This window comes from Electrophorus electricus, chromosome 10 (genome assembly GCF_041902795.1).
Source record: "Electrophorus electricus isolate QZ-2024a chromosome 10, ASM4190279v1, whole genome shotgun sequence".
NCBI classification, from domain to species: domain Eukaryota; kingdom Metazoa; phylum Chordata; class Actinopteri; order Gymnotiformes; family Gymnotidae; genus Electrophorus; species Electrophorus electricus.
In genome coordinates, this window is record NC_137506.1 from 21,266,100 (window position 1) to 21,290,913 (window position 24,814).

At 39.2% G+C, this 24,814-nt stretch overlaps 3 protein-coding genes across 14 annotated transcripts; 1 reads left to right on the forward strand and 2 right to left on the reverse strand.

The window, feature by feature from the left end:
- Positions 1 to 206: 206 nt before the first annotated feature.
- On the reverse strand, positions 207 to 11,366 carry LOC113572707 (sorting nexin-14). 6 transcript variants are annotated; one of them, XM_081721297.1, is made up of 30 exons: positions 10,782 to 11,366; positions 10,527 to 10,647; positions 10,365 to 10,438; positions 10,194 to 10,272; positions 10,066 to 10,109; positions 9,889 to 9,976; positions 9,672 to 9,756; positions 9,376 to 9,529; positions 9,167 to 9,242; positions 9,035 to 9,079; positions 8,723 to 8,803; positions 8,371 to 8,485; positions 8,114 to 8,269; positions 7,812 to 7,936; positions 7,549 to 7,607; positions 7,177 to 7,203; positions 6,438 to 6,572; positions 5,697 to 5,829; positions 4,744 to 4,930; positions 4,494 to 4,577; positions 4,248 to 4,348; positions 4,030 to 4,141; positions 3,839 to 3,879; positions 3,588 to 3,707; positions 3,366 to 3,489; positions 1,814 to 1,978; positions 1,568 to 1,663; positions 1,249 to 1,340; positions 1,108 to 1,164; positions 207 to 1,002 (listed from the first exon to the last, which is right to left on the reverse strand). In XM_081721297.1, the coding sequence occupies exons 1-30, from the start codon at positions 10,910 to 10,912 to the stop codon at positions 964 to 966; spliced, it is 2,946 nt and encodes a 981-aa protein (XP_081577423.1). In that variant the 5' UTR covers positions 10,913 to 11,366; the 3' UTR covers positions 207 to 963. The 6 variants fall into 6 exon arrangements, with proteins under 6 accessions (XP_081577423.1, XP_081577425.1, XP_081577424.1 ...); XM_081721299.1 differs by lacking the exon at positions 9,035 to 9,079; XM_081721298.1 differs by lacking the exon at positions 7,177 to 7,203.
- A 176-nt stretch (positions 11,367 to 11,542) lies between these two features.
- Positions 11,543 to 20,557, reverse strand: syncripl (synaptotagmin binding, cytoplasmic RNA interacting protein, like). 6 transcript variants are annotated; one of them, XM_027002498.3, is made up of 13 exons: positions 20,401 to 20,557; positions 18,564 to 18,722; positions 17,789 to 17,907; positions 17,104 to 17,211; positions 16,805 to 16,918; positions 15,356 to 15,532; positions 15,128 to 15,263; positions 14,712 to 14,917; positions 14,425 to 14,574; positions 14,209 to 14,330; positions 13,714 to 14,083; positions 13,443 to 13,469; positions 11,543 to 13,023 (listed from the first exon to the last, which is right to left on the reverse strand). In XM_027002498.3, the coding sequence occupies exons 2-13, from the start codon at positions 18,709 to 18,711 to the stop codon at positions 12,982 to 12,984; spliced, it is 1,719 nt and encodes a 572-aa protein (XP_026858299.3). In that variant the 5' UTR covers positions 18,712 to 18,722; positions 20,401 to 20,557; the 3' UTR covers positions 11,543 to 12,981. The 6 variants fall into 6 exon arrangements, with proteins under 6 accessions (XP_026858299.3, XP_081577430.1, XP_081577429.1 ...); XM_081721304.1 differs by lacking the exon at positions 13,443 to 13,469; XM_081721303.1 differs by having other exon boundaries at positions 11,543 to 13,469.
- Positions 20,558 to 23,032: 2,475 nt separating this feature from the next.
- Positions 23,033 to 24,234, forward strand: cga (glycoprotein hormones, alpha polypeptide). Of its 2 annotated transcripts, none has more exons than XM_027002416.2 (4): positions 23,033 to 23,139; positions 23,316 to 23,431; positions 23,567 to 23,754; positions 23,851 to 24,234. In XM_027002416.2, exons 2-4 carry the CDS (start codon positions 23,335 to 23,337, stop codon positions 23,923 to 23,925), a joined length of 360 nt encoding a protein of 119 aa, XP_026858217.2. In that variant the 5' UTR covers positions 23,033 to 23,139; positions 23,316 to 23,334; the 3' UTR covers positions 23,926 to 24,234. The 2 variants fall into 2 exon arrangements, with proteins under 2 accessions (XP_026858217.2, XP_026858218.2); XM_027002417.3 differs by having other exon boundaries at positions 23,046 to 23,139; positions 23,330 to 23,431.
- Positions 24,235 to 24,814: the final 580 nt, after the last annotated feature.

Below are 24,814 nucleotides of genomic sequence, written 5' to 3' on the forward strand. Positions count from 1 at the left end.
ATAAACGTGGTAATCTCTAATATTTTAAGTGACTGCAAACTGATCGAAAGGCCCCTTCACTAAAACGCTTTGAAAATCTATTATTGGGAAATTTGCCCAACTATTATTGGGCAGTGTGTGCATTCCTTCATTAAATGCAAATTAAGAAGTGGTAAATAAATTGTGGTTTCTCCACTATAAATGAAAGAAATTTAAAAAAGGCAATGTTTGAGAGGCTTGTTAAAATGTTTTATTAGTTACAATTCCCAACAGCACTTTCATCATAATTCTTTTACTATGAGATCGCAATGTTATGGTATTGAGCCAAGCTCATTAGCTCACAGTAGTTCAGTATGTCACTACAGTTTTTGCTCAGTTACAGATTGATTAGGCAAGTTACCTTTTCTTGGTTAAGCCACAGTTAGATTTTTAACATCACAAACTCAGATGCCAAATACAACAATTCCTCCCCCCGTGTATCAAAACAGCAGAACAGCAAATATAAATAATTTAAATGTTAAAACCATTTAAAGACTTCAATTACATTGGAACCACTTTCTTCAGTATTTTGGAGATTAACTCTAAGAAACTTGCTCAAGAGACACTTCTGCTAGTATTCTTGTTTCCAAGACATAGTGGAACCAGGGACATCTCCAGCCTGTTCAGTACATCCACTCTCCATATGCTTACCACACCCAGTGCCCATTAAAAGACATTACATGCTATGACCTATAAATGGGTATGGGACAGTGGCAAAGGTTTCAATTCAATTGGGGGCGGGGGGCACTACTACCACCCCCCAACCTAACATTCTGAGAGTAGTGAGAGCAGGAATTATTGACCCCCCACCTCAGCCCATGGCCCCCCAGACTACACCTATGGTATGGGACAAAGTTTCTCTGGGCAATGTAGTTGCTGACATTACTGTAGGATGCTGCATATACAGGAGATACAGATGGGTGGAAACATCCAAAGGTGAGTGTTCTATATCCATGAGGAAAATACAGATGTTTCTCTCTGTACCTGAAATTCAGTGTGCAATATAAAATGGCGGTTGAGCTTTTTAAACATTTTACATTGTTTTCAATACTGTTATTTAACAAATTCAGGAAGCATGCAACAACATACTGTGTTTAATTCAGGGAACAGCTCCTGAACTGCTATGTCAAGCAAGATATATGTCAACTGTAAGGAAATTTGAAAAAGCTCTAATTATCATCATGTTTGTATTATGAATATTCACAGCCAAGTTAATGTTTTCCGACTTGCCTGCTTGTTGAGAACTGGCTGCTGAAGTCCATCAAACAGAAGCTGTATTCCCTCATACTTACTCTCTTCTCCAATGCATTTCCCAAGAAGATCTAGTGCAAAATTTGAACAACTATAATTCAGTGCACTTTTTTAAAGAAATCTAAAAATGGTGATTCGTTATTGTGGTTATAACTTTAAAGAGTTAAAGATCTCCAGTTCCTGATTCAGCTCACTGGTTAATTTCATGTTCTTCAATATAAAAACAATTCTAACTAAAATGTAACAACTTCAATTTCTGTTGTTACATTTACAGTTTCAAAACCATCTGCTGCTTAACCTGGAATGTAATTCTTCATTTCTTCAAAGGTTTTTTTGGCTCTTTTTTGTTTGTCTTCAAAAGATCGTGGCTCACTGTTCTCACAAAAAACAGCATCTAGAAATGTGAAAATACTGTCAACAGCAATATTATTACAATATATAAACCTTTAGTGGCAAGAAGAAAAAAAAAAAACTATAGTGAATACTGCCACACCAGAATACATAAAGCTGATAATGGCATTTCTTTGTGTTTAGCAAGGTTTACCTCTGAGCAAAGTGATGAGGGAAACCACACGATGCTCCTGAAATACCTGGTCCAGTTTGTTTTGCAGGTAGTAGTCAGCGTAAGCCTCCAGTGTATTCTTGAACAGGATGCGCCCACTCATTAGGAGATGATGCAACCAATCAGGCATATGAAACACCACTCGACCTGTCAAAATTGTAGAAGGTTAACTTTTTAAAAAATTATTTTAATCACATTTTCATTCACTTGTACACTGCCTGGCCAAAGAAAGGTCACCATCTGGATTTAACTAAGCAAATAGGTAAGAGCCTCCCATTGGATAATTACTGCATGGGTGATTGTGTTTCAGGTGGCAACAAGTTATTTAACCCAAACTAATGCAGTGAGTAGCTTCTCATTTGTTTAACAACCATGTCAAAAGACACATCCTGTGGTCATGGAAAATATGTTAATCTGTTTCAGAAGGGTCAAATTATTGGCATGCATCAAGCCGAGAAAACATCTAAGGAGATTGCTGAAACTACTAAAATCGGGTTAAGAACTGTCCAACGCATTATTAAAAAGTGGAAGGACAGTGGGGAAACATTATCTTTGAGGAAGGAGTGTGGTCGTAAAAAAAAAATCTTGAATGATCATGATCAGCGATCACTTAAACGTGTGGTGAAATCAAATCGCAGAAAAACAGTAGAACTCAGCATTTCTACACGCACAATGCAAAGGGAACTCAAGGGATTGGGACTAAACAGCTGTGTAGTAGCTGTTAAGAAAACCTCTCGTCAGTGAGGATAACCGGCAAAAACAGCTTCAATTTGCTAGGGAGCATAAAGATTAGACTCTGGAGCAATGGAAGAAGGTCATGTGTTCTGATAAGTCCAGATATACCCTGTTCCAGGCTGATGGGCGCATCAGGGTAAGAAGAGAGGCAGCTGAAGTGATGCACCCATCATGCCTAGTGCCTACCGTACAAGCCTGTGGGGGCAGTGCTATGATCTGAGATTACTGCAGTTGGTCAGGTCTAGGTTCAGCAACATTATGTGCCCAAAGAATGAGGTCAACTGACTACCTGAATATACTGAATGACCAGGTTATTCCAGCAATGGATTCTTCCTCCCTGATGGCATGGGCATATTCCAAGATAAACAATGCCAGGATTCAGCGAGCTCAAATTGTTAAAGAGTGGTTCAGGGAGCATGAGACATCATTTTCACACATGGATTGACCACCACAGAGTCCAGACCTGAACCCCATTGAGAATCTTTGGGATGTGCTGGAGAAGACTTTGCGCAGTGGTCTAAATCTCCCATCATCAATACAAGATCTTGGGGAAAAATTAATGCAACTCTGGACAGAAATAAATGTTGTGACATTGCAGAAGCTTGTGGATGCCACAGCGAATACGTGCCATAATCAAACCTAAAGGCTGTCCAATGAAATATTAGCATGAGACCTTTTTTTGGCCAGGCAGTAAATATTCTAATGCTAAAATTCTAAGGTAAAATGAATTATTCTAGACAGGCAGAATAATTTACGGAGATAAAAAGAGAACTGTGTGACTGTTATAAAAATGACTTGCCTACAAACATTAAGTAGTCATAAACTCCTTCCACAGTGATCATCTCCATGAAATAATTCTGGTTGTGCCTCTTCTCCGTGACCTCAGAGCGGTTTGCGTTGTTTTTGTAAAGCTCATTGAAAAGCTAAAAAATATGAAGGACAATCCAAGACACTGAATTAGACAGTATTCTGATATAAACAGAGAACATTTGATATTATTCTGCAGTCTACAGAGACTGGCCTTTTTGTTGTTCTCAGACGTGGGGCTGAGAATAGTCAACTCTGGACGGCTGGGTTTAGGCTTTGGGGACTCGCAGGAGTTGAAGAAGGCCTGGATGAACGTCTCCAGGTGCTGCCCTTTCTGAATGTAACAAAGCGGATGCAAGTAAATAGCAGAAAATACCACACAAGTAAATATCTGGAACAAACCCTGGCATTCTACCAAATTAGAATTTCACACACTATTGCAGGAGTTCATGAAAAAGAACTAACCTCCTTGATCAATTTGCTAGGCACAGACTTGATTATTTTCCCTGTGAGGGGGCCAAAAAAGTTGGGGGATAACGTGAGGGTAATGAAAGAGTAAAGTCAGTAGATTCTTTCCATCAAAATTTACTAAGTTTTAAAAGTACTTTTATTTACAAAAAGCAGAAACTGTTAGCACCAATGGCATCATGCAATACCAAGATTGACATCAGGCAACATCTTGTCATGGAACTGGGACTCCATGCTGTGAGGGGACAGGAAGTCTGCCAGCAGCTGACTGTTGCTGAGCTCTGGGTGCTGCAAGAGTTTCTGGGTAATACCCATACATGGAATACATGCACATTTAGGGTTATTATTTATAGGCTATTATGCTTACAAAGAAACACTAGTTCAAGTGCATTTTTATCATGTTCACCTGTAGATATTCTTGAAATTCCTCACGTTTGGATGTTAAAAACTCATAGTTTTTGGGTCCAATTATCCTCTTGGAAGGAAGTTGTGCATCAGGGAATGAGCCTGTATCAAGATAGAATTTTTAAAGATGTAACTAGAGAGAAATCAGTTCATAAATCACTATGCTGATATCATCTGAGAACAAAAGGAAGCACCAAACTGCAAATCTCAAATTCTATCCATTCTCTAGGAGTGGAGTTGGACATACCATGAAACTCTGTGAGTTTAGATTCAAGCACATAAAACTCAAGGTATCTTCGGTACACAGACCAATGTTCCGTTTCATGACCCACTAAAAAACAAATGAAAAATTAATAAATAGATTTTAAAAATCTCACTGTCCAGTACACATCACTGTCACATTACTAGTAACATTTAGTAATTTTTATTAGTATTATTTAACTAACATAATTCATTATTAAACATTTGTGATTGAACTTCTCACTCAAATGCATCACCTGCCCTCCTGTCATTCCGCTCCACATCTATGCAATACACTGGAATCCTCTCTTTTTTCACATCATCATCAAATAAGTCAACATAGGGGATGGTGATGCACCAGGCGGCCAGGTTGCGAGGGGTGCTTGGAGTACTGACAACCTCCATTGGGGAGTCATCCTCCATAACCATGATTGCCTCCTCTACCTAGGCGAACAAATAGTGGAGTAGTATCAGTTGAAAACATTTGAATGTCTCATGTTACTTTTTGCTTAGGTTCATATGTCACTGTCCTGATTGAAATTTGAAGAAACATGACAAATGACATCAACATAAATGGTAGTAGGATGGCAGGTATAGCTGGTATAAGTTCACCAGTCACACCATTTTAACAAATGTCAGTGTAACTGCTGGCTTAAGGGTGATTCACTACCAAATAAGAGCCAAGCTAGAGGATGGCTAACAATGTGTATACCATAACAGTAGAATTAAAAAGTGTTCTCTAAAAGTGGTTGCTATGTGTATATTAAATTTGGGCAAATAATATGTTCAATATGAAGCAAATGCATGCATTGATGTAACTGGTTAGCTGTACATACACAATGAATATACTGGCCTGAAGGAACATGTTTTTCTTTTTGAATCACTAATGTTTCAACAAAACTTATAGCTTTACAAGACTAAATTATAAATCAATCAATCAATCAAGAATTTTTTTAATGTTCCCATGAGTAAGACTGAGCTCCAGCTGGATCACCGAGACTACACACATGCCACGTTTTCAGGCCTCATATCAACAGTCAGCGGAACAAAGAGAGTCTGTGCTGCTAAACAACATTCACACACTCTTTTTAGAAGGCAACCCATGGGGCCTGAAATTCCCACTGCAGCCATAATCATGCAATAAACTGATCCGAGTGACCTTTCTTAAACGTTTCATTCAAGCCTGCTCAAATGAGCTAGGGTTACTTACCATATCATCCTCTCCTTCTGCAGGTCCACAAGAGGGCAGCATGGCCCCTTCCATGGTTGTGCTCTTGAAAACCCCTTTAATCTTACTGCCAATGCGGCTAATCCCAAATGATTCTCCTCGCTTGGATGTGTTCCTGAACTCAACATATCCACACAAATCACAAAAAACATACAGAGATGGCTTGGTTATAATGTCTAAGGGAGACATTATTCATGCAACTGCACATGCATTTGTAAAGGTAGGTAAACACATTGTTTTGGGAGAGGCAGTAATGTTTAGCTCGGACATTTTTAACAAACAAAAAGAGCATTCAATGCATATTGCATTATTGAACTTAAAATCATCCTCCAGATGGCGATGATCTATATGAATAGCAATATGCCACAAAATCTGTGATATATTGAAAGACACACACGCATACACATGCACATCTGCATATTATGCATATGGAATATAAATATATAAAAAAAATATGAAGCTTAAAAAAAGGTTTAAATCTGTACAGGCAGACATTTTCCTCTGTTTAAATACAATAACACTGCAGGGTGAAACCGCCTTAAAAAATACAAGTCCATCACCCCTCTCCAAAGCCAATTCAGTTAAGCATCAATACTCTCTCTCTCTCTTTCTTTTTTTTTTGAGGTACCCACACACACACAAATAGGGACAGCAGGTATTGCAAGACCCCATGTGAGGGGTCAACAGAGGGGGCGAGTGCACTTGCAATGGACCCCAACTTACTTCAGCGCTACGGTGCGCCAGGCATTAGAGCCAGATGGGAAGGTAACATGGGGCGAAACATGGGGTGAGACAGATGCGGGCGAGGAGCCAGGGGAGACGGATGGAGTCTCAAGGCTACAGTCCCACTCTGAAGAGCTACCTCCCAGGGACCAATGGAGCATCAAAGGATGGACACAGACACAAAGCACAGTCCATGGCATGAGAAAGAGACAGAGAGGATTAGCGTAGGGGGCCAGTGTCGCTGCGCAAATGTGCTGCAGAAAGAGCCAGAAGTTGTTCTTGGTGTCAGATTTCAGTAAAAGCTTCTGACGCATGTTCTGCCAATTACATTGACTAAACAATAGTATACAGCAGTTAAGGACCAAGCCCCACACTGTGTACCTCCTACCTTTTTTCCATCTCAAGGAAGACAATTTTCCATGTTGCTGAATGAGTCAGTTACCAAAATTGGTGCATGATGGAACAGTGTGCACACAATGAGACATTAGGATAGTTTTAAAATACAGCAGAGATTTGGCTCCAGAAGCAAAATTATTTCAGCTGGCAAAAATGTCTCACTAAATTGTGTCACACTGAAGGAGCTTTTATAGCTAAAACACACAAATCCTCAACAGTTGCTGTCAAGGCTGTGACATTCATAGCGCCCTCTGCAGGCAAAAAATAAAAATAAAAATCAGCTTTCATTTTCCTCTGCATTCCAGCAAGTATCTGAGGTGCAGCATGCCAATGGCGTACTCACCGGATGTCATCCAAACTCACGCTATTTCTGAAATAATGGGCACAAGGAATTATAACGGGCCTCTGCAACATCTAAACCCCATAAGTAAAAACACTACATGACACTAAGTTTGGCTGCAAAGGAAAGAAATGTGAACATCTACATTACTACACAGTCAAATTTGAAAAACAAATGCACTAAAAGATTTTTAAACCTTGGAGCACAACAAAACAAGAATGCCCAGCCAGTGCATCGAGTTGGGTCCAAACACAGGCTTATGACAATAGAAATTAACAGCGAAGCCAAAATGACAGGTACGTGTACATAATTCTAGCTGTGCGATGTGATTTAACTGATTTAACTTGAATGCTTTACACACTGCAGACAACCCACCTGCTAAGTCTGGAGTTCCTGATTGGGGATTCTGCCCCTCTCAACAGCTGCCTAAAATACTGAAACAAACAAAAATGCACAGAATAAACAATCATCCCAGACAAGTAGGTCCTTGACGTTCAGTACTATAATGCTATAGAAATCTATACATGACTAGACTTTGGGTCTCTTAGAGATTCAGTGGTGGGCTCAGTGATGCTTGGCACAGAACTGATGCCACTCTGCGAAGGTGTTTGTTGCAGGACTCAACCTCCCCTAATTACCTCATCGCTATGGCAGAACATTGGAGTAAAGACATTCTCCAACAGAGAGAGTACGTGCTCATAGGCCTCAAACAGGCAGCGCATAGTCTGCAGTTTCACCACGCCATCATACGGTCCTTCAGCAACTTCAGGGAGAGCACAGACGCAGTCATGCAGAGGAGGAAAACAAAGCCATCACTTTGCTCTTGTTGCCACATGTGTTTGGGATTTTGTTTGCAAGTAAAATCTTTCATACTATTAATGCACCCATTCTGTGGGGTGCCTGTTTAGATAATTATCCTGAAATAAAAGCAACAACTTACTGTTTTTAATTTCCTCCACAATGAAAGGGTCAAAGCGTATTTTGTCAACGCTCTCATCGAGGCAGTATGTTTCATATATTTTTTTCACCTCCTCATGTAGCATTAGCTTTTCTGTATCAGACAGTTCTGGGCACAAGATCTTATCATTGAATTCTTCTGTAATAAAGAGGAAAAAATAGAGTTACAAGGCAATAAGATAAGGAAGAACGCAGAATAGATCTTCTGGTTTGTAAATGGTTGGGTTCGTAAAACCGTACCCACAGTGAGGCAGAATTGGAGTACGTGAACAGCCCCCTCTTGTTTCAGGAAGTTCATGAAGCGAAACAGCAGGTCTTGCTGCTCCCGGATCTCCTGAAGTTCTAGTTTTAAAACCTGACCAAGTGATACACTTCTACCATTAATACCAAACATCACCAAACAGGCATGTAACACGTCTTTAGTTCAGAACACTTAAATAACAACAAAACGACAACAATGTAAATATCATAGATCCATGAACAACCAATCAGAATTATTATGGGTTCTTGTATGTTGTGTCAGAAAACATTCAGTGACAATGCTGAAATCTGAAGGTGCTTTACAGAGTTAAGTAAAGGAAATGAGACTTACAGAAGGTTTCCTACTACGCGCATCTGCATACTTTTGCAGGAATGGGACAGGCGTAGAGGCAGGTTCAGTGGCAGCCTCTGGCTATAATGAGACATCATCTACCATCAACACAATATTTATACACAGACATAGGTTGGACAACCCCATTTCTCATTTCCTGTTGCGCGCTTCACTAGTCTATTTCGTTATGCTTTTGTAATGTTTGTTCATGTATTAAACACAATATTATTTTAAGCCTTGATTTTTGGGGCTCTTCTGTGCTCTTGAAATTCAGTATGACTTACAATACCCATGCAACATAATAAATCTTACTGGAGAGTTGTCAATGAAAATAAGAAGTAAGTGGTTCACAGTATCCTAAAAGAGAAAAGAAACACTGATTTAAAGTTAGTGGGGCAAATAAATTCAGTCAGAGAAGCAAGGTGCTTGCATTGGGGCACTCACAGGATCAGCCAAGTAATCCATGGAGGGAAGGATAACAGAGCCAGCAAGAACTTCTCTTATCAGAAGAGTAAGAGATCTGGGGGAAAAAAAACAAAAACATGCATGCAAAAAAAACAAAAAAAAAACAAAACAGGAAAAGGAAAGGGAACAGGAAACAGTAAAAATAGTACATTTTGTGTGAATAAAAGGCAGCAGGGACATAGCTTTACCTGCAATCAGTTGCTTTTGGAGGCAAGATGTATGGGAACAGCATCTCAGTGAGTTTTCGAAGGTAGAGCAACTCATCCCTTCTGCTTCGTAAGGCAAAGTGTAGGTCGGGACCATACTCCTCCAGCGCAGCCTGCTGCAGGTCCTCCGAATTCACTAAACCGAGGGAAACCGTTTGAATGAACTCACCACACTGACCATGCTCTTGACTATGTAGTGTATTTTACTAGTTCATCCAAAATTTGGAGCATTCCCACACCCTTCATTTGTGCAGGATATTTCACATGTAACAAAATACCTTTTTGTCTTGCTTTGGCAATAATTTCAATGTGTTTCATGGCAACTTTAAGCAGCTTTAGTGTTATGAGAGAAGGAATATTTACCTGCAAAGCACAAGACAACAAACAGTGTAACGAACATTTTATCTGATAGAAATTACAGGCTTGTATTGAAATATCCATCAAATTCTTTAAATGAATAAACCTATTTTAATTGAAAATGAAAAGGTACATTACTCTCTGAGCTCGGCGGACCAACACCGCAGTTACAAATCTCAAGGTCAATCTGAGTTCATCCACAAACGCCTCGTCATCTGTAACATCTCTATCACCCGAGGTTCATTGAATTAGGTTTAGAATATCAAATGCCATGTATTAATACGTAGAGTTGAAAGGACCCAATCAACAATGTACCTGTACCATGGGTATACAAAGTTTTCAAGGACCAGTTCAAGAATCTGGGGAAAGAATAGGCTGTTACAATTCAAGGCTATTCCAAGAAACACCTTTTAAACCAACACCAAATTCACAACTTCTCAAACCTCGGAAAGAGATGCGTCAACCTTGGAGTGGACTTTTAAATCCAGCCATGGCTGATAATTTTCAAGAAGCAATGTTGGTCTACCACAAGAGACAATGCAGTCACACTCTACAGTGCAAGTTAGTTATTGACATAAATACAATTACGAAACACTGGCAATTATTCCCATTACCTGTGTCTTTTGCATTTTATTTTCCCGCACACAGCACAACTGTGAGCCAAAGGAAACAGCTCTTGCTGTTCTGGCTGTTGAGACAAAGTAGGTTCTACTGAAACAAACCAGTGCATTGAAGTAAATGTATAGACAAAGCTAATAGGTCGTCATCTGGCTTACCTTTTTCTTCGGCTTTAACGTTATAAGGATATTGGGTAACAATGTCTCTGGCCCTAATGAACAATAGAAGCTAACCATTCCCGCTAAGAATGACCAGAAAATTATGATAACGTGAAGATATCTAGAACACGAGAGGGACCACATAACAAAGGTTAGAAATCAACCACTTTTTTTTTTTTTTTTAAATCTGTAAGACTATTACTGTACAGCGTAAGCTAAAGTAAAACAAAATAACTGATCCGAATCGGCTATTACCTGTTTAATAGAATAGTAGATAGAAGCAGGAGGATAAGTAAAAAGCAAAACACAGGATACTGCCGGCCCATCTCTCTCAAAAGACCCAGTCTCAGCTTCATATTCCTTAAATACACTGTCAATATAGACATTCTTGGAGCCAAGAGAACGAAAACTGAGGCTGCTAGCTAGCCAAGGGAACCGCCTCCCTACAATAATCACAAGTATTTATCTAACACATTTAGCAATAAAAATGAATCCAGACGTGCTCCATGAACCCAAATAAATCAATAAAACGACCGTTAGGTTAATGTACTCAAGTAGGACAATCAGAGCTCGCTAGCTACGCAAGGGTGGGCAGTCCCAGCAGTAGCACCAACATTAGCCGGTTGTTTTGATAATCTCTAAGAGCGCAGCCGAAATCATCACTAGCAGCATTATCATCATCTCGTGACGATGCCCACATTCAACTGTAATTTTAAACCCCTGCCGACACCAACTACCCATCTGCAGTTTACAACGGGTCCGTTTAACGAGATGACCTGGGGTTTGGTCCGAAATCCACGTCACCTCCGGTTCGCGACTCGCAGCGCCCGCCGGAGCTTTGGAGTATTCGTGAAGGGTCCTTAACCATGTGACATACATTAGTGTTGGGTAACGGGATTATCTACTACACCCCGATACCCTCCGCGAATATCGCTGAATGAGTAACGTAACCTACATTTAAACCACACCTTCCCCCAACACAAATACTGTTACAGTAAACAGGTTTAAGACACAGATAGAAATCAAAAACTTTATTACAAAAATAAGTTACTCACCTCATTTTACAGTATAAAACAATTTATTTGCAGGAATGCAAAAACGTTGTTGGCCACCAACAATAGTTTAAAACTGCTAACATCTTGTCAAAAGGTTGTAATGATACAGCTTCAAGAGTGAGTTAACTGTGTACAAAACCGGTTGAATGGTTCAGTCAACTTGTTTGATATATATGGAATATAAACCAAAGCTGCAGCATCCCTTTTTTCCCCTTCCATGGAACGACCCCATCCAATTTCATCCTGCACAGCCACAGCCAAATGCACGAGAGTGCACAACAGAGCCTAGAACTTTGTCTTTTTACAGAAACCAGGTTGGCCCTGAGCTCAGATGTGATCATTCAAAACTGTGCATGATTAGGAATAAAAAGTTCAAAACTTAAAAAGGTATATTGGTATAGGACATAATTTTAAAAAAGCTGGGTGTTTTCCCCCAAAAAATAAAAAAAAAATACATCTCCCCCCCGCCCCCCCTTCAAGAAAAAAAAAGGGACACTGCATGGCTTACCAAAAGCAGTTGATGCCTTTGTGATGTTCAAGCCTTTACAAAAGTAACATTTTATTCCAAAACTATCATACAATCATACAACCAGTAACTACATGGTCTGAAGAAGCAAGGCTAATTCAGTTCAAAATAAGATAAAAGCAGGGCTTGTTTAGGCTCATCATATGAGATTACTTTGCATGCCCAGTTTGACTGTTCGCAGCGTCAGAGCAACAGCAAAATGACTATATTACATTAAGTACATCTTTTGAGCAGCTGCTCTAATGCATATTTTATAAAAAAACAAACCCTGCTTTTATCAGTATGTTTCCCTATTTACAGTACAGGCAGGGTAGTTCAATCCTCTGTACTGAGGTAGTTCACCAACCCTTTAAAAGAGAAGTTCTGAAAAGAACCACTTTCCTGGAATGCCTGACTTATTCATGCAAGGTGGTTACACCAAAAACCTGCAGATGTCCTCTTCATCCAAATAAAAAAATTTAGACAAACATGGACAATAAAATTGCAATTAGCACAAAAATATACATTAGCATCAAGCTCCTTTGAGCCACTTCAAACTCAAAAAAAGTGCAAAAAAAGGGAAAAAAAAAAACACTAAGAAAAACAGTTTTAGTATGCTTTAGGAAGTCTGAACCTCATGTTTATTTTAACTGATGTACTTTGTAATTTTGGGGCATGATACAGGGAGTAGCATGTGACCTACATTTTGAATGTGAGACTGTATATTCATACAAGAAATTCCAAGCCCAAGGGTACAGAACTTCCACTGGTTTCTGGGGTGGCAGTATGGGAGATTTAACTTCTGTAAGGTTGGAATATCATTGGACCATTGCCTCATCCTTACCACCATGTCCACTGGCAGCTTCTGGTGTAACCCCATGTAGCAAGTCAGTCTTCACTGTAACTGGTCAGGACCAGCCTCGACCCCCTTTCCCTGCTGGGGAGGGGTGAAAAACAAACAAACAAACAAACAAAAAAACAAAACAAAACAAAACAAAACAAAAAAAAGCAAAACAAAAAAAGCAAACAAAAAACACAAACCCAAATAAAAACAAAAACAAAAGTTTTTAATTAATGTCAAAGAAAAATTGCTAAGATATAACTAATTGCTAGAAATGAATACTTATTAAAACCAGAAGACTTGCAAGATGCAGTTCTGCATCAAATTATTCATACTTGAATGAAAGATGTGTCAAGGAAGACCAAAAACTTAAGTGGGTACTGAAATGAAAATATTAAATAATATTTAAATGTGTACTTAAAATATCATTAGGCTTATCATGACAGTGCTATGCTCTGTACATTCAAAGCAAAGACCTCCCCAAGATGAAGGGAAAGAAAGAAAAACATGCAAACCTTTGGTCCATTTCTTCCGCAAGGTGCCTTGTATGCGTTAGCAATTTGAAAGGGGGAGGGGGGGAAGAATGGTCAAAAAATGTGTTTTGATCAGTATCACTTTTTTGGGGGCGAGTTCAAACCAACAGAAAAAAGGGCGAGAAAAACACTTCTCTAATAGAAAAAGCGTCCTTCAGTAAGTAAACACAGACATGGGTGCAGAGGAATGCGGCTGTTAGTTCTAAAATCTCCCGCTACTCGTCCACGCACGCCCTCCCCACACATCACGTACCACGTGGCCTCTTTGCTGAGCACCTCCTCGGGACCCGCCACGCGTGCCTCTGCTGGCCCCTGGGCCACCGCGCTGGGAGAAGCCTCCTCGTCCTCTAGCCGTGGAGGTTCCACGCCCACGTGTCAGCGAAGACCCACGGGCTCCTCTTCCACCTCTTCCTCTGCCTTGGGCTTGGAAGTCCTCATAGCCATAGTACGGGTCTTCATAGCCCCCTCGGTAGTTGTGATAGTCATAGCCGTAGTAATCGTAATAATCTTCATAGCCGTAGTAGTCATGAGGATAGGAGAAGCCTCCCCTGCCTCCTCTGCCCCTCACTCTCGTGGGAGGAGGCATGTGTGGTGGGCCGTAGTAATAATAATAATCATCATACCTAGAGGAGGTCCCAAAATGCCTAGTTAAAAACAATTTAACTTGAAGGAACGCAGTAGAAGGAAAGTGGAGACTTCAGACTGGCACCCCCTAATCCTACATCACAGGGTGAAGAAATGATCTTACATTTGGGTTTTAGCTGCTTGTCGTTGAGCCTTCCGTTCTTTCCTCTTCTGGTCAGGTGGCTTTGCAAAGACGATTTCGATTTGTTCACCTTCCAAATCTTTTCCATTCATTTCAGCTAAGGCCTATTTGAACAATTAACAAGTAGCTAAACATGTCAAAGAACATTTAACATGAACACAACCAATTCAATACTAAAAGGAAACTTAAAAACGTTACCTTAACAGCACCATCCCTGTCCTCAAAGTGAATAAAGGCATAATCTTTAAGCTTCTTGACCCGCTCTAATTTGCCAAACTGACTGAAAGTCTTTTCCAAGAGTTCTTCTGAAACAGTGCTTGTGAGGTTTCTTACAAAAAGTACTTTAACCTGAAAGAGACAGGAAAATATATAAAATACTAAAGCCACACCGAATGTGAACACTGCAAACATAAAACATGATTGACTTCTCAAACCTGGGTGCAATTTTAACGCACAAATTGTTAGCGACAACTGCGTCTGTGTACCTTTGCCATGACCTCTGGATCAGGGTCTTCAATGGGGTCAGCCCATTCCACAGTCACCACATTCCCCCACACCTTCACCTTGCCGCTCATCAACCTGCGACGTGCTTGAGCTGCCGTTTTGTGATCCTCATACTCCAAAAAGCAAAAGCCTCTATTTTTCTTCTTGTCATCCGGCTGATGATACAAAATTACATCATTCAGCCCCTCTGAGAAGAAGCAAAAGAAGAGATTACTCACGCACTCAAATTCCTGCCCAAGTATTCTCTTAATACTGAGAGCACAGGCTCATAGTGTACATGAGCCAGACCCAAGTTTACACCAAACCTCAAATCGGCAACAATATACTGAAATTTGCTGAAAAAAAAAAAAAAAAAAAAAAAAAAATATTGATCCATAATTTTAAACAGCAAACTTACCTGTAACTTTGGCAAATTCCTCCACTATCTGCTCCTTGGTTTTGCTCTTGGGGATAGACCCCACAAACAGTCTATTATTGGCCACTGAGATGCAAACTCCAATGTGTTTGCCTGGGCGGATCTCATTGTTGTTACACTACAGATTGGAAAAAAAGAAGAAGTTACTTTACTGACTCCATTATCTACATTTTTGAAGGGACAGAGACCCCAGATATTAGCATTGTTTACCAGTTTTACTGCCTCCTGAGCAGCCTCTTTAGTGCAGAACGTGACAAAAGCATAACCCCTATTCAGGCCACTGAGGGGGTCCATCATCAGCCGCAGGTCCCATATGGGCCCTGCTTTTTCAAAAAGGGGAACCAACTCATCCTCAAAGAGATCTCTTGGTATTTTTCCAACAAAAATCTATGAGAAAAAACAAACAAACATGAAACCATCACGAATGCAGGAGACACACACACAATAAAATGCTAACAGTATTGGAAGAGTACATTAACCTGTATTTTGGTTTCTCAATTATAATCAATATGAACTCTAGTCCATGACATGCCAAAGTCTCTTCATCCTGCACATCACAATACAACAATGCACTTAGTATACTAGCCTGCTTTCAGTGTTTCCCCAACAAGAAGCAATTAAAATCAACATTAGAGTTTTAGGCAAGTTCACCCCTCGCTAAGCTGTGAGAAATAGTCGTTTTTAACTTTCTTTTTGTATGGTTTGCATCCTTGGAGTAATTTGCAAAAATTGATAAACATTAGTTCCTTTAAAAAAAAATTTACACGTGTCTTTGGAATTGCAAGTGTGTTCTGATGTCTTATTTGGCCACAGATTAAAAAGGGATCCTGAAGCAGAATTTTATTATCGATTAATTTTTAACTGCTCAAATGAAGTCTCACATCAGACAGTTTTATCTCACAAACATGTTTGCAGACATAGCAAATGAAAAGAATGTATTTTTGTTTGAACTGAACTGGAGTGCTTATTAGGGGTTGGAGCAGACAATGTAGCAGTAAAGCAATCCCAGGTAAATTCATTACATTGTCATATCAACAAAGTAAAATCTATCAAGACCTATGAGTTTCTAAAGGCGATACTGAAATTGTATGTCAATGTTTCATCTCTAAACCAATGGCCATTTATTTTTGCCCTGCACCACGAAAACCAAGATTAACATACCCCATAAAACCATTTTTAATGTCTTGAACAAAAAAAAAAAAACCTTGAGGTTTAGTGCAATAACATTCCATTAATACCAACTGCAGGTTTTTAAATTTATACACATTGAAACTATACAACGGTTTTAAAAAAGCATCATCACAAACTCATGACAAAATACATCGGTATACCCCAATGATGGTGCTTCCAGATTTTAAAACCATTAGCAATATACATGGTGGTTATGCTGTTTGAAATGGGTTTCACTGTGAAAAAATTTTAATTCTCTAAGAAAAAGTTGACTGTTCTCCACAGGCTTGAAACAAGACCATAACTCATCAGTACTCACTAACGCACAGAATATAGGCATTTAATGCTGGCCTACTGATTAATTAGTTAGGAAACTACTAGTTATTACTGTAGAGCACTACACCAGAGTCACTTGTTTATCACTTAAGACAGAATACCTAAATTGGCAGCAAACCCAAACAGATGCATATGGCACCTTTGAGCTCTCACCTCTGTGCCAACTGTGGGTTGTCCTCCTGAGTGAGTCGACTCTGGAGGAGGGCCACCATATTTCCTCTGACCTGTTGTCACATCAAGTGTGTAGCCAGTTCTCTCGAGCAAAGCCTGGCAAATTTTAGATCTGAACTTTAATCATTGCTATATGATAAATTAAATAGTGCTTAATTAAAAACAAAAGAAAAAATGTTTTGCAGTTACAACTGGTACATTGAACTACCCTTACACGTAACTAGTGTATATTCAACATTAAGAACCTGTGAGAGACCATGTGATTACTAACGCATACTAACTTTGATTTTTGCCTCATCTGGTCCTTTATTAGAATCTGACACTTTAGTCCCCTGCTTCTCCCGCTGTCTGTACGTCTTCATTACTCCACAGAGAAAGGCACTTTTGTTCTGTTAAAGCAGAGAAAAAGCAGTGGAGTAAATGCAAACCCAAGCCTTGAGAAATATTAAAGACTAGTTGAAGACAAGACTTACTACAACAAACATTTGCATTTTGAACGTTATACTTTGAAGCAATTCAACAGTAGCATGTTTCATCGTTGTGATAAAATCACTATCCACAACCAGTGTATTAGTGCAACGTTTCCAGCAGCAGATCACTAGTCTGGATATGAAGCATGGAGAAGCATCACTAGTGGCAGATTTTAAGTAACTTTGAGCCTACGAAAACAGACAAGCAGCACTCTAATGCTGCTCCATCACCAAACCATTTCCAGATGACGAATAGGATACCTGTCCAGGTCGATTGTGAATAAACAATCAGAATGTGTTGGTTACTTTTTTGTCAAAATGGATAATGGAAAATATGATTGAAAATGGCCTCAGAGGTCTCGCTTTTACAAATAGTTGTCGTAACAATCATTTTGACATGCATTTCGAAACAAATTATTCTGCTTCCAAGAGACGAACTGACTATTTCAGGCATGGGACACCATTAACTTATTATCTAAGCTCCACAGGCACATACCTGAACATGTGAGAGGTCGCTGTCTTTAAACTGCACGAGCACTTGAAGAGCGCCTTCCTCGTTAAATTCCTTTAGAGCTTCAATCGCCCGATCATCAAGATCACTGTGTGAGACCAGACCTGCGCAAGAGACGCAAACATAAAAGAATAATTTGATTGTCTGCTCATTCCTGGTTTTTTTTACTTATTCATTTAGAGCCATCCCATAGTTAAATCATGTGCTGTTCACATATCAGTGATGTCAGAGGTATCAAAGCAGAAATATCCAGACGCAATCACAACAGATGGTGAAGATGGTGTAATTTGATACAGTCATCTAGAATCCCTCACCATATCAAGCTTGTCCACAGTGATTTATGAGGACCCATCACCTGTCTTAACCACCACCAGCTGCTCCATTGTTCCTGCATATGTCCATCTGGCAACACACTTGCCCTGACACTGTACGAGGAGAGCTCCTCAGGACTGCTTACACTCATCTTAAAAGGGACTACACATGAAATTTTGTGAAAGCTGCCAACCAGGACACCCTGTTTCCTCCAAATTGCTAAGGGAGGCACAGAGAAAGATAATAAAAATATATATATACGAAGTAGCCGATTTTCTTTTATACAAGATTTTTGCAAGCACTTTATGACTGCAGTACCCATTTTGGAAGGAAACCACAAAAAGTTGCTTTGGTGTTCCAATTCCCACAATCGTATTTTAAAAAGCACATGCAACTGTAATGAAATCTGAAATGGGTGAGAATATGCTGAATGTTCAACCGGCCTTACCTGCTATGTAAATTTCATCTAGTTTGACAGCAACTTTTCTAGGTAACCCAGCGTCTAATAATGTCTGGAAGTGTTCTGAATGGGTAACTGCAGCCGAAGTCTCCATTGGTTCTTCAGTACCGTTTCCATTTATATGCTCTGTGGCCATGTCTCCGTTATCTGTGCAGATGCAATGAGCCAAATTAATGCAAAATGGGCAGAGGTCAAAGAACCTGCTGCCTGACCCTGTGTTCATGTCTTCTCGTTCCTTACACAAGTGCACAGCACTAATTTGGAGCATTAATACAATTTGGCTCCACTTTGCTGCTAAAATGCGCCTCTAGTCTCAACAGCCTCAAAGCGGAACAGGCTCAGCTACGGGTGCCACAAAGTCACATTTACAAACACCTTATGTATTGTTTTCATGACATCAATCATTTTATTTAATTGCCTGCTTATTTTCCACAATGATGTGTTTCGCAATACATATCTCCTCATTATTATGTCGCCTGAAGCCGCAAACAAACCTAGCGACGAACAGAGAAAAACAAGTAAATCTACCACAAAGGCAACATAAGTAGCTAGCTACATCCGCACCTAGCTATGCTCCTGGTCTGGCTCTAGTGCTAGGACGAGACACGTGTTCTTTTGGTAGGCTAATTTCCGGTCCTCTAATACTAGCTAGCAGGCAAGCATGTCCCCTAATATTTCAGAAGTTGTAGAATTCTTTGCTCACAGAAAGTCAACAGCAAACAGCAGCTGACTCGTTTTCGTAGCTAGCTCCCACTAACGTTAAAGGCTTGACATTAGTGTCTACTTATTGTATGCATTGTTAATCACGTCGCTTTACCAACGTTTGCTCAATGACAATAGATTAATCACTGGCAGACTGGTTTTCACTTAATATTTGATAAGTTAGCTAGCCAGCCCACAGAAAACGAACCAATGAAAATGTGGGTAGCTAAGCAAGATAGCTAGCTTACTACTGTAGCGATGGACACCTCATGCACCGAATGAACACTACTTCATTCAATCAATTAGATTATATATACGAATACAAGCAGCTCATCTTGAAACTAACGGGCCCTGCCCCGACTAACCTCTTTTGCCATTTGCAATGTGGCGAGACGGCTAATGACCAAAGCAGATTTAACATAAGATTGCGAGCAAGCTAAGATAGCTACCCAACCTGCCTAGCATGTAAAGGCCGGGACATAAGAGCAACGTGGACACTTAACTTTCAGTAATGTAGCGTTAGCTTAGCTATCTAGCTAGGCTTGCTAGTCCACTAGTTAGGTTACAATACAGTCACATTGTTTGACAGCCATTGTGAATCATGCGGTCAAGAAATTCATATCTTAATATAGTTTAGACTGCATTGCTTATAAATAGTACGCATAATACCTTCTTCGCCGTAATGAAAAACTCTTTCACAACTTTGCATGCTTGTTGTTAGCCAGATTGCTAGGTAGCAAGACAGCGGGATAACTTCGTGGGGAAATAGTTAAGCTATCCTTTCCATCAAGGTTAACAATGAAACGACATAAAACGGCGTTGTTTTATGAGCAACTGCATTAATCGCCTTTAGCTGAAACCTGGAACTCTTAAGGTTGTACGTCGTACTGAGGCCTATCGGAGTGAGCAAGCTAAGCTAGCTAAATTAGCCAGATACGAGTTTGCCAACGTGCCGCCACATAGGGGAGTCCATTTTCAAAAAGCCGGTCTGAGTCGTCCCGACCAGTTTCTAACCACTTAAAACAAAACCAAAAAAACAAATTACAAAGAAAACAAAAGACCATCATCAGTTCACCATGCTATACTATACAGTTCGCAGTCACGATCGCGATGTTTCTCCTACCTGTCAATTAGTAACTTGGCCTGCTATGTATGGACGACTCCGGAGGGAAACGTGTTGAAAATGAAAAAGTGACCAAATCCCTGCCGTTGATCCGGCTCCACTCTTTCACTCAACTAGGATGATGCAAAATGGCGGCCAGTATCGCGCCGCTCGTTTTTTCTAATGCACGGGGTTTCTCACACACCCATTCAGGGGCTCGCTCATGCCGCGTTTGTAAGGGCTACTAGTGGCCATACGCTAAGTAAACGTTTTCTGACCATACTTGAACACGGGCTTTATCCGCCAGGGAGCAGCATTGCTTCAGCGTAGTATGTGCTATAGCATATGGAGATGGTCAATGCTATAATACAGAAACCTAATTATTTCGCCGTGGAACCTTGCGCAAATATGAAATAATCTAGATAGACGCATGCTGCGCTCCATTATGTTCGTGCCATTGGAGCGTATGTATTTGCGACTGACATTGCGCTAGTGAGGTTGGCACATAACTAGACTTGGAAGACATGTCAGTGAAGTGGGGTGAGACGACGTGGTGGTCACTTTGTGAAAACTGACGTAGGCCTACATACTTGTATTTATTTGACAGTTTTAGTCCAGCTGGCGCATAGGATAGGACGTTTGTGTCTAACCGTTTTAAAAGCAATGGCATTGTATGAAATGGTTCATTCCATGATTATTTTCCCCCCAAAGCAGTCCAAATACAAATGCGCGTTTTTTCGTGACGTGCGTGTGTAGCGCATCGCTGTTTAAAACTCTTATTGCAGTGTTTTCCATTGTCATACACTGTGATTAGGTTTACAGGTTTGGGTCAACGTTTTTCATAGGATTACGTCTAATTGTTCCTTGCTTACTAAATCGTGCTCCATATAGCCCAGCTGTGACTTGAAGACATTACACTGTCATCATTTCCAATAATGGTCATCTCATTTATGGCCAGTGAAAGGGGTCTGGAATGAAAATAAGGTGGGTTATGAGTAATGGTTTCTTCAGACAGCTGGGCCGTACTGCAGCTCCTGTGGTGTCAGAGGGGGTAAAAATCCTAAAAACATTTCTTGACGGGCTACCATGATATGACAGATTTATTGCATTAAATGTAGATTTACTTTAAAAATACACATTCACACGCATATACAACATAGTACATTTATGTGTTGACATAAACCATATGTACAGGTACAGTACATTTACAGTATAAATGCATATTAAAGCATTCTGCTAATACCTGCCCTTTGTTTAAAAGCCATTCACTCATAAAATGTAGCCTAGTTTTAAAGTTTTAAGATGTTTCTAAAATCAAAACAGGCCTGTGAGTTGGATTGTTCCACTGCTGCCAGATGAATATTGCCACTAGTTTTGCCATTGATTACTAATACTTTCCACCTTAATGAATGGAAATTCAAAACTGAGGGGTGGAAATATAAATAAATAAATATGAGAGTGAATGTTTTTAGTGATCATATAAATGGAATTATTTACTCGATATTGCCATCATGTGGACAGAATTGTTCATCTTCATTGTTCTGGAGGCACACAGTCCTCTTGTCTTGTACTAGAATTAGTAGCTCCTACAAGTAGTTTCTAACCCATACATCTTACCATGGCTTCCATACTTAGGGGTCAGACTGCAGTTTTGTATCAGATATTTTAACATCCTTAACTGACCACACTTTAACTGTGTGGAAGAAGGTTTAGATAGGGCTCCTATTTTATCTTATGTAGACAGTGTTGTTATTCGATTAAAGTACTTTAATGTTTGAAAGTAAAGTTTTAATATTTGAAAGTAAAGTTTCAATGTTTAAAAGTAATGTTTACTAATAATAGTACCTGTAGCCAACACAGAAGGAGTAATTCAGGCAGATCTATATTTTCCAAATATGTTCAGTCCATAAGCAGCAATAGGCAACGTTTGAATGAAATAACATTTGTAGGAAACCCAGAGAAGCCAAATAAATCATTTAACCTCAGATACTGTGTTCCATCTGTCACAAAATGTATTTAATTACTTTTGTCTGAGGCGAGACACCTGGTCTCCAACACAACCAAGGATAAGTGGATTACTGGCAGTGGAAAGATGGAGAGATAAGAGGGCCAGCAAATATTCATTCTTGGTACATATAATACTGTGAGTGGGATATTGTAGGTGGACATCAGCATTAATTGAACAAATTGCAAGGAAAAAACAGTCCTCAGTGTTTTCAAACAAGCTATTCATGAACATTGACTAGCAACTACACACACACACACACACACAAAGGTAATGATTTGGTTTATAGTAGTTAAACTTGCAGGCTCTGTAGTACATCATTGCTGCAGAAAACTAGTAAATTAAAAACTCGTTATTCCAATTTGATTGTATAATAAACACAACTTTTATATTTGGAGTTGCTGAAAGAAGTAGTACTCAATTAGTGAGGAATGAGTGTGTCAAGAACACTGATTCCTGGTTTTTTTTTTAATCCTACCAGATTTTATGTTTAGTGAAATCCACATCTTCAGGGATAGTGTAGCCTATGATGAAATCCAAATATTGCACACTGGTGCATATTCAGTTATTACTTTAATTCACCTAATGGCCTATAAGGTCAGATATAGGACACTGACTCATAGCAAGGAGTAATTGGGGGGAGCACTTGTAAGGTTTCATTCAGCTAGCAGATATACACGGGGAGGAGTATAAAACATGAAGGTGAGCTTTTCAGGTCTCAACTGGTGAAGGTGCAGCACTGAAGAAGAACAGAGGTAAGGTATTTCTAAATTTCTCAATTACTTTGTCATTGTGGTATTAATTTGGATTTTGTGATGGTACAACATCAAACTACAGTGCATAGGTCAGAAGAGGCATTTAAAAAGTTCAGACATTTGTTTTCAAGTACCTATATGTATTTATGTTTATGGAATGTTTCCAAATTTTCCAGATTTATTTTTACAGCTAGAATGATTCCGATTATTAAGTACACCGGAGCAACCATCCTTTTGCTGACAGTTCTAATTCAAACTGGACAACTTTATCCACACCATGACATAATGAACTGTAAGTTCATATTTTCATTTTGAAGTCCTAAATTTATTAATTCGCAAGGTTGAAAAAATGTTTAATTTATATTCACAATGACTTACTATGAATTGCTTTTCATAAGGCTATTTGCATTTGTCCTTATCTAAAAAGTTGGCTGTGAGGAGTGCAAACTCAAGGAGAACAACATCTTTTCAAAGCCTGGTGCTCCGGTTTATCAGTGCATGGGTTGCTGCTTTTCACGGGCATACCCAACTCCTCTGAGGTCCAAGAAAACTATGCTGGTCCCCAAGAACATCACATCAGAGGCCACGTGTTGTGTTGCAAAAGAAGTGAAACGGGTAATGTCGTTTAAAACAAGACCGTAAATTATTTTCTTCTAGAACATCACAGAATCGCTATGTAACACTGATATTGTCCTTTTTATTTTCCTGCAGGTTATTGTGAATGATGTGAAACTAGTGAACCACACAGACTGCCACTGTAGCACTTGCTACTATCATAAATCTTAGATTGCAGGATTTTAAAGCAACTTTGCTAAATGTATGCAAAGATGCAATGTGCTTGCTTGACTAGTGTTTTGAAGAAACCACCCGAATGTAAGTTATATAGCAAAAAGTGTGTTTCATGCATGTGCAGACTATATCTTCTGTGGTTAAACTTTCAATTTACTATTAATGTGAATTTGTTTTTGCTCTCTTCAGTTTAAATAACTAGATTAATGGATTTACTAAAATTGTGCAATTCTTGTCTTAATTTCAATCTATTTGAAAAAAAAATTCTAAAAATAAAGCCTATGCTGCAACTAATTATAGATCCTATTTTTGTATACTGGCTAATTCTTTTTTTCTCTTATTACATGCAAATTTCCATCCCATTCTATTCATTTTTCATCTCTGGGTACCCTCATTATTTCCTACTGTCATCATAGTTTATTCAAGATGTTTTTAAAAAGTATAACTAGCCCTTCATTTAAATATTTAAATAAATTCAAACACTAAGTAAATACAGGCACAAATACTTAATATACAAAATATTAGCGCATATATATATATATATATATATATATATATATATATATATATATATATATATATATATATATATATATATATATATAGTTGTGTGTGTGTTAGTTAGTTACTATTCTTTAGTTCATTTTGCTGAAACGGCAATTCATCAGTTCTTACTAAATAATACGCTAAATGAGACCCCAGGCTCACTGGGTAGACATTTAGAAATAATACTGCATGCGGCATTGACTCGTTAAGAATTTCTACTACAGCTGAGAACAAAAGCATTTCGAACGACTTTTCTTAAGTCAGTAGGTCAATATTGGTAAATGCAGAACATATAGGCTCCGGAGAAAGGACGTATGCGTCATCGTGCGTGCGGTGCACG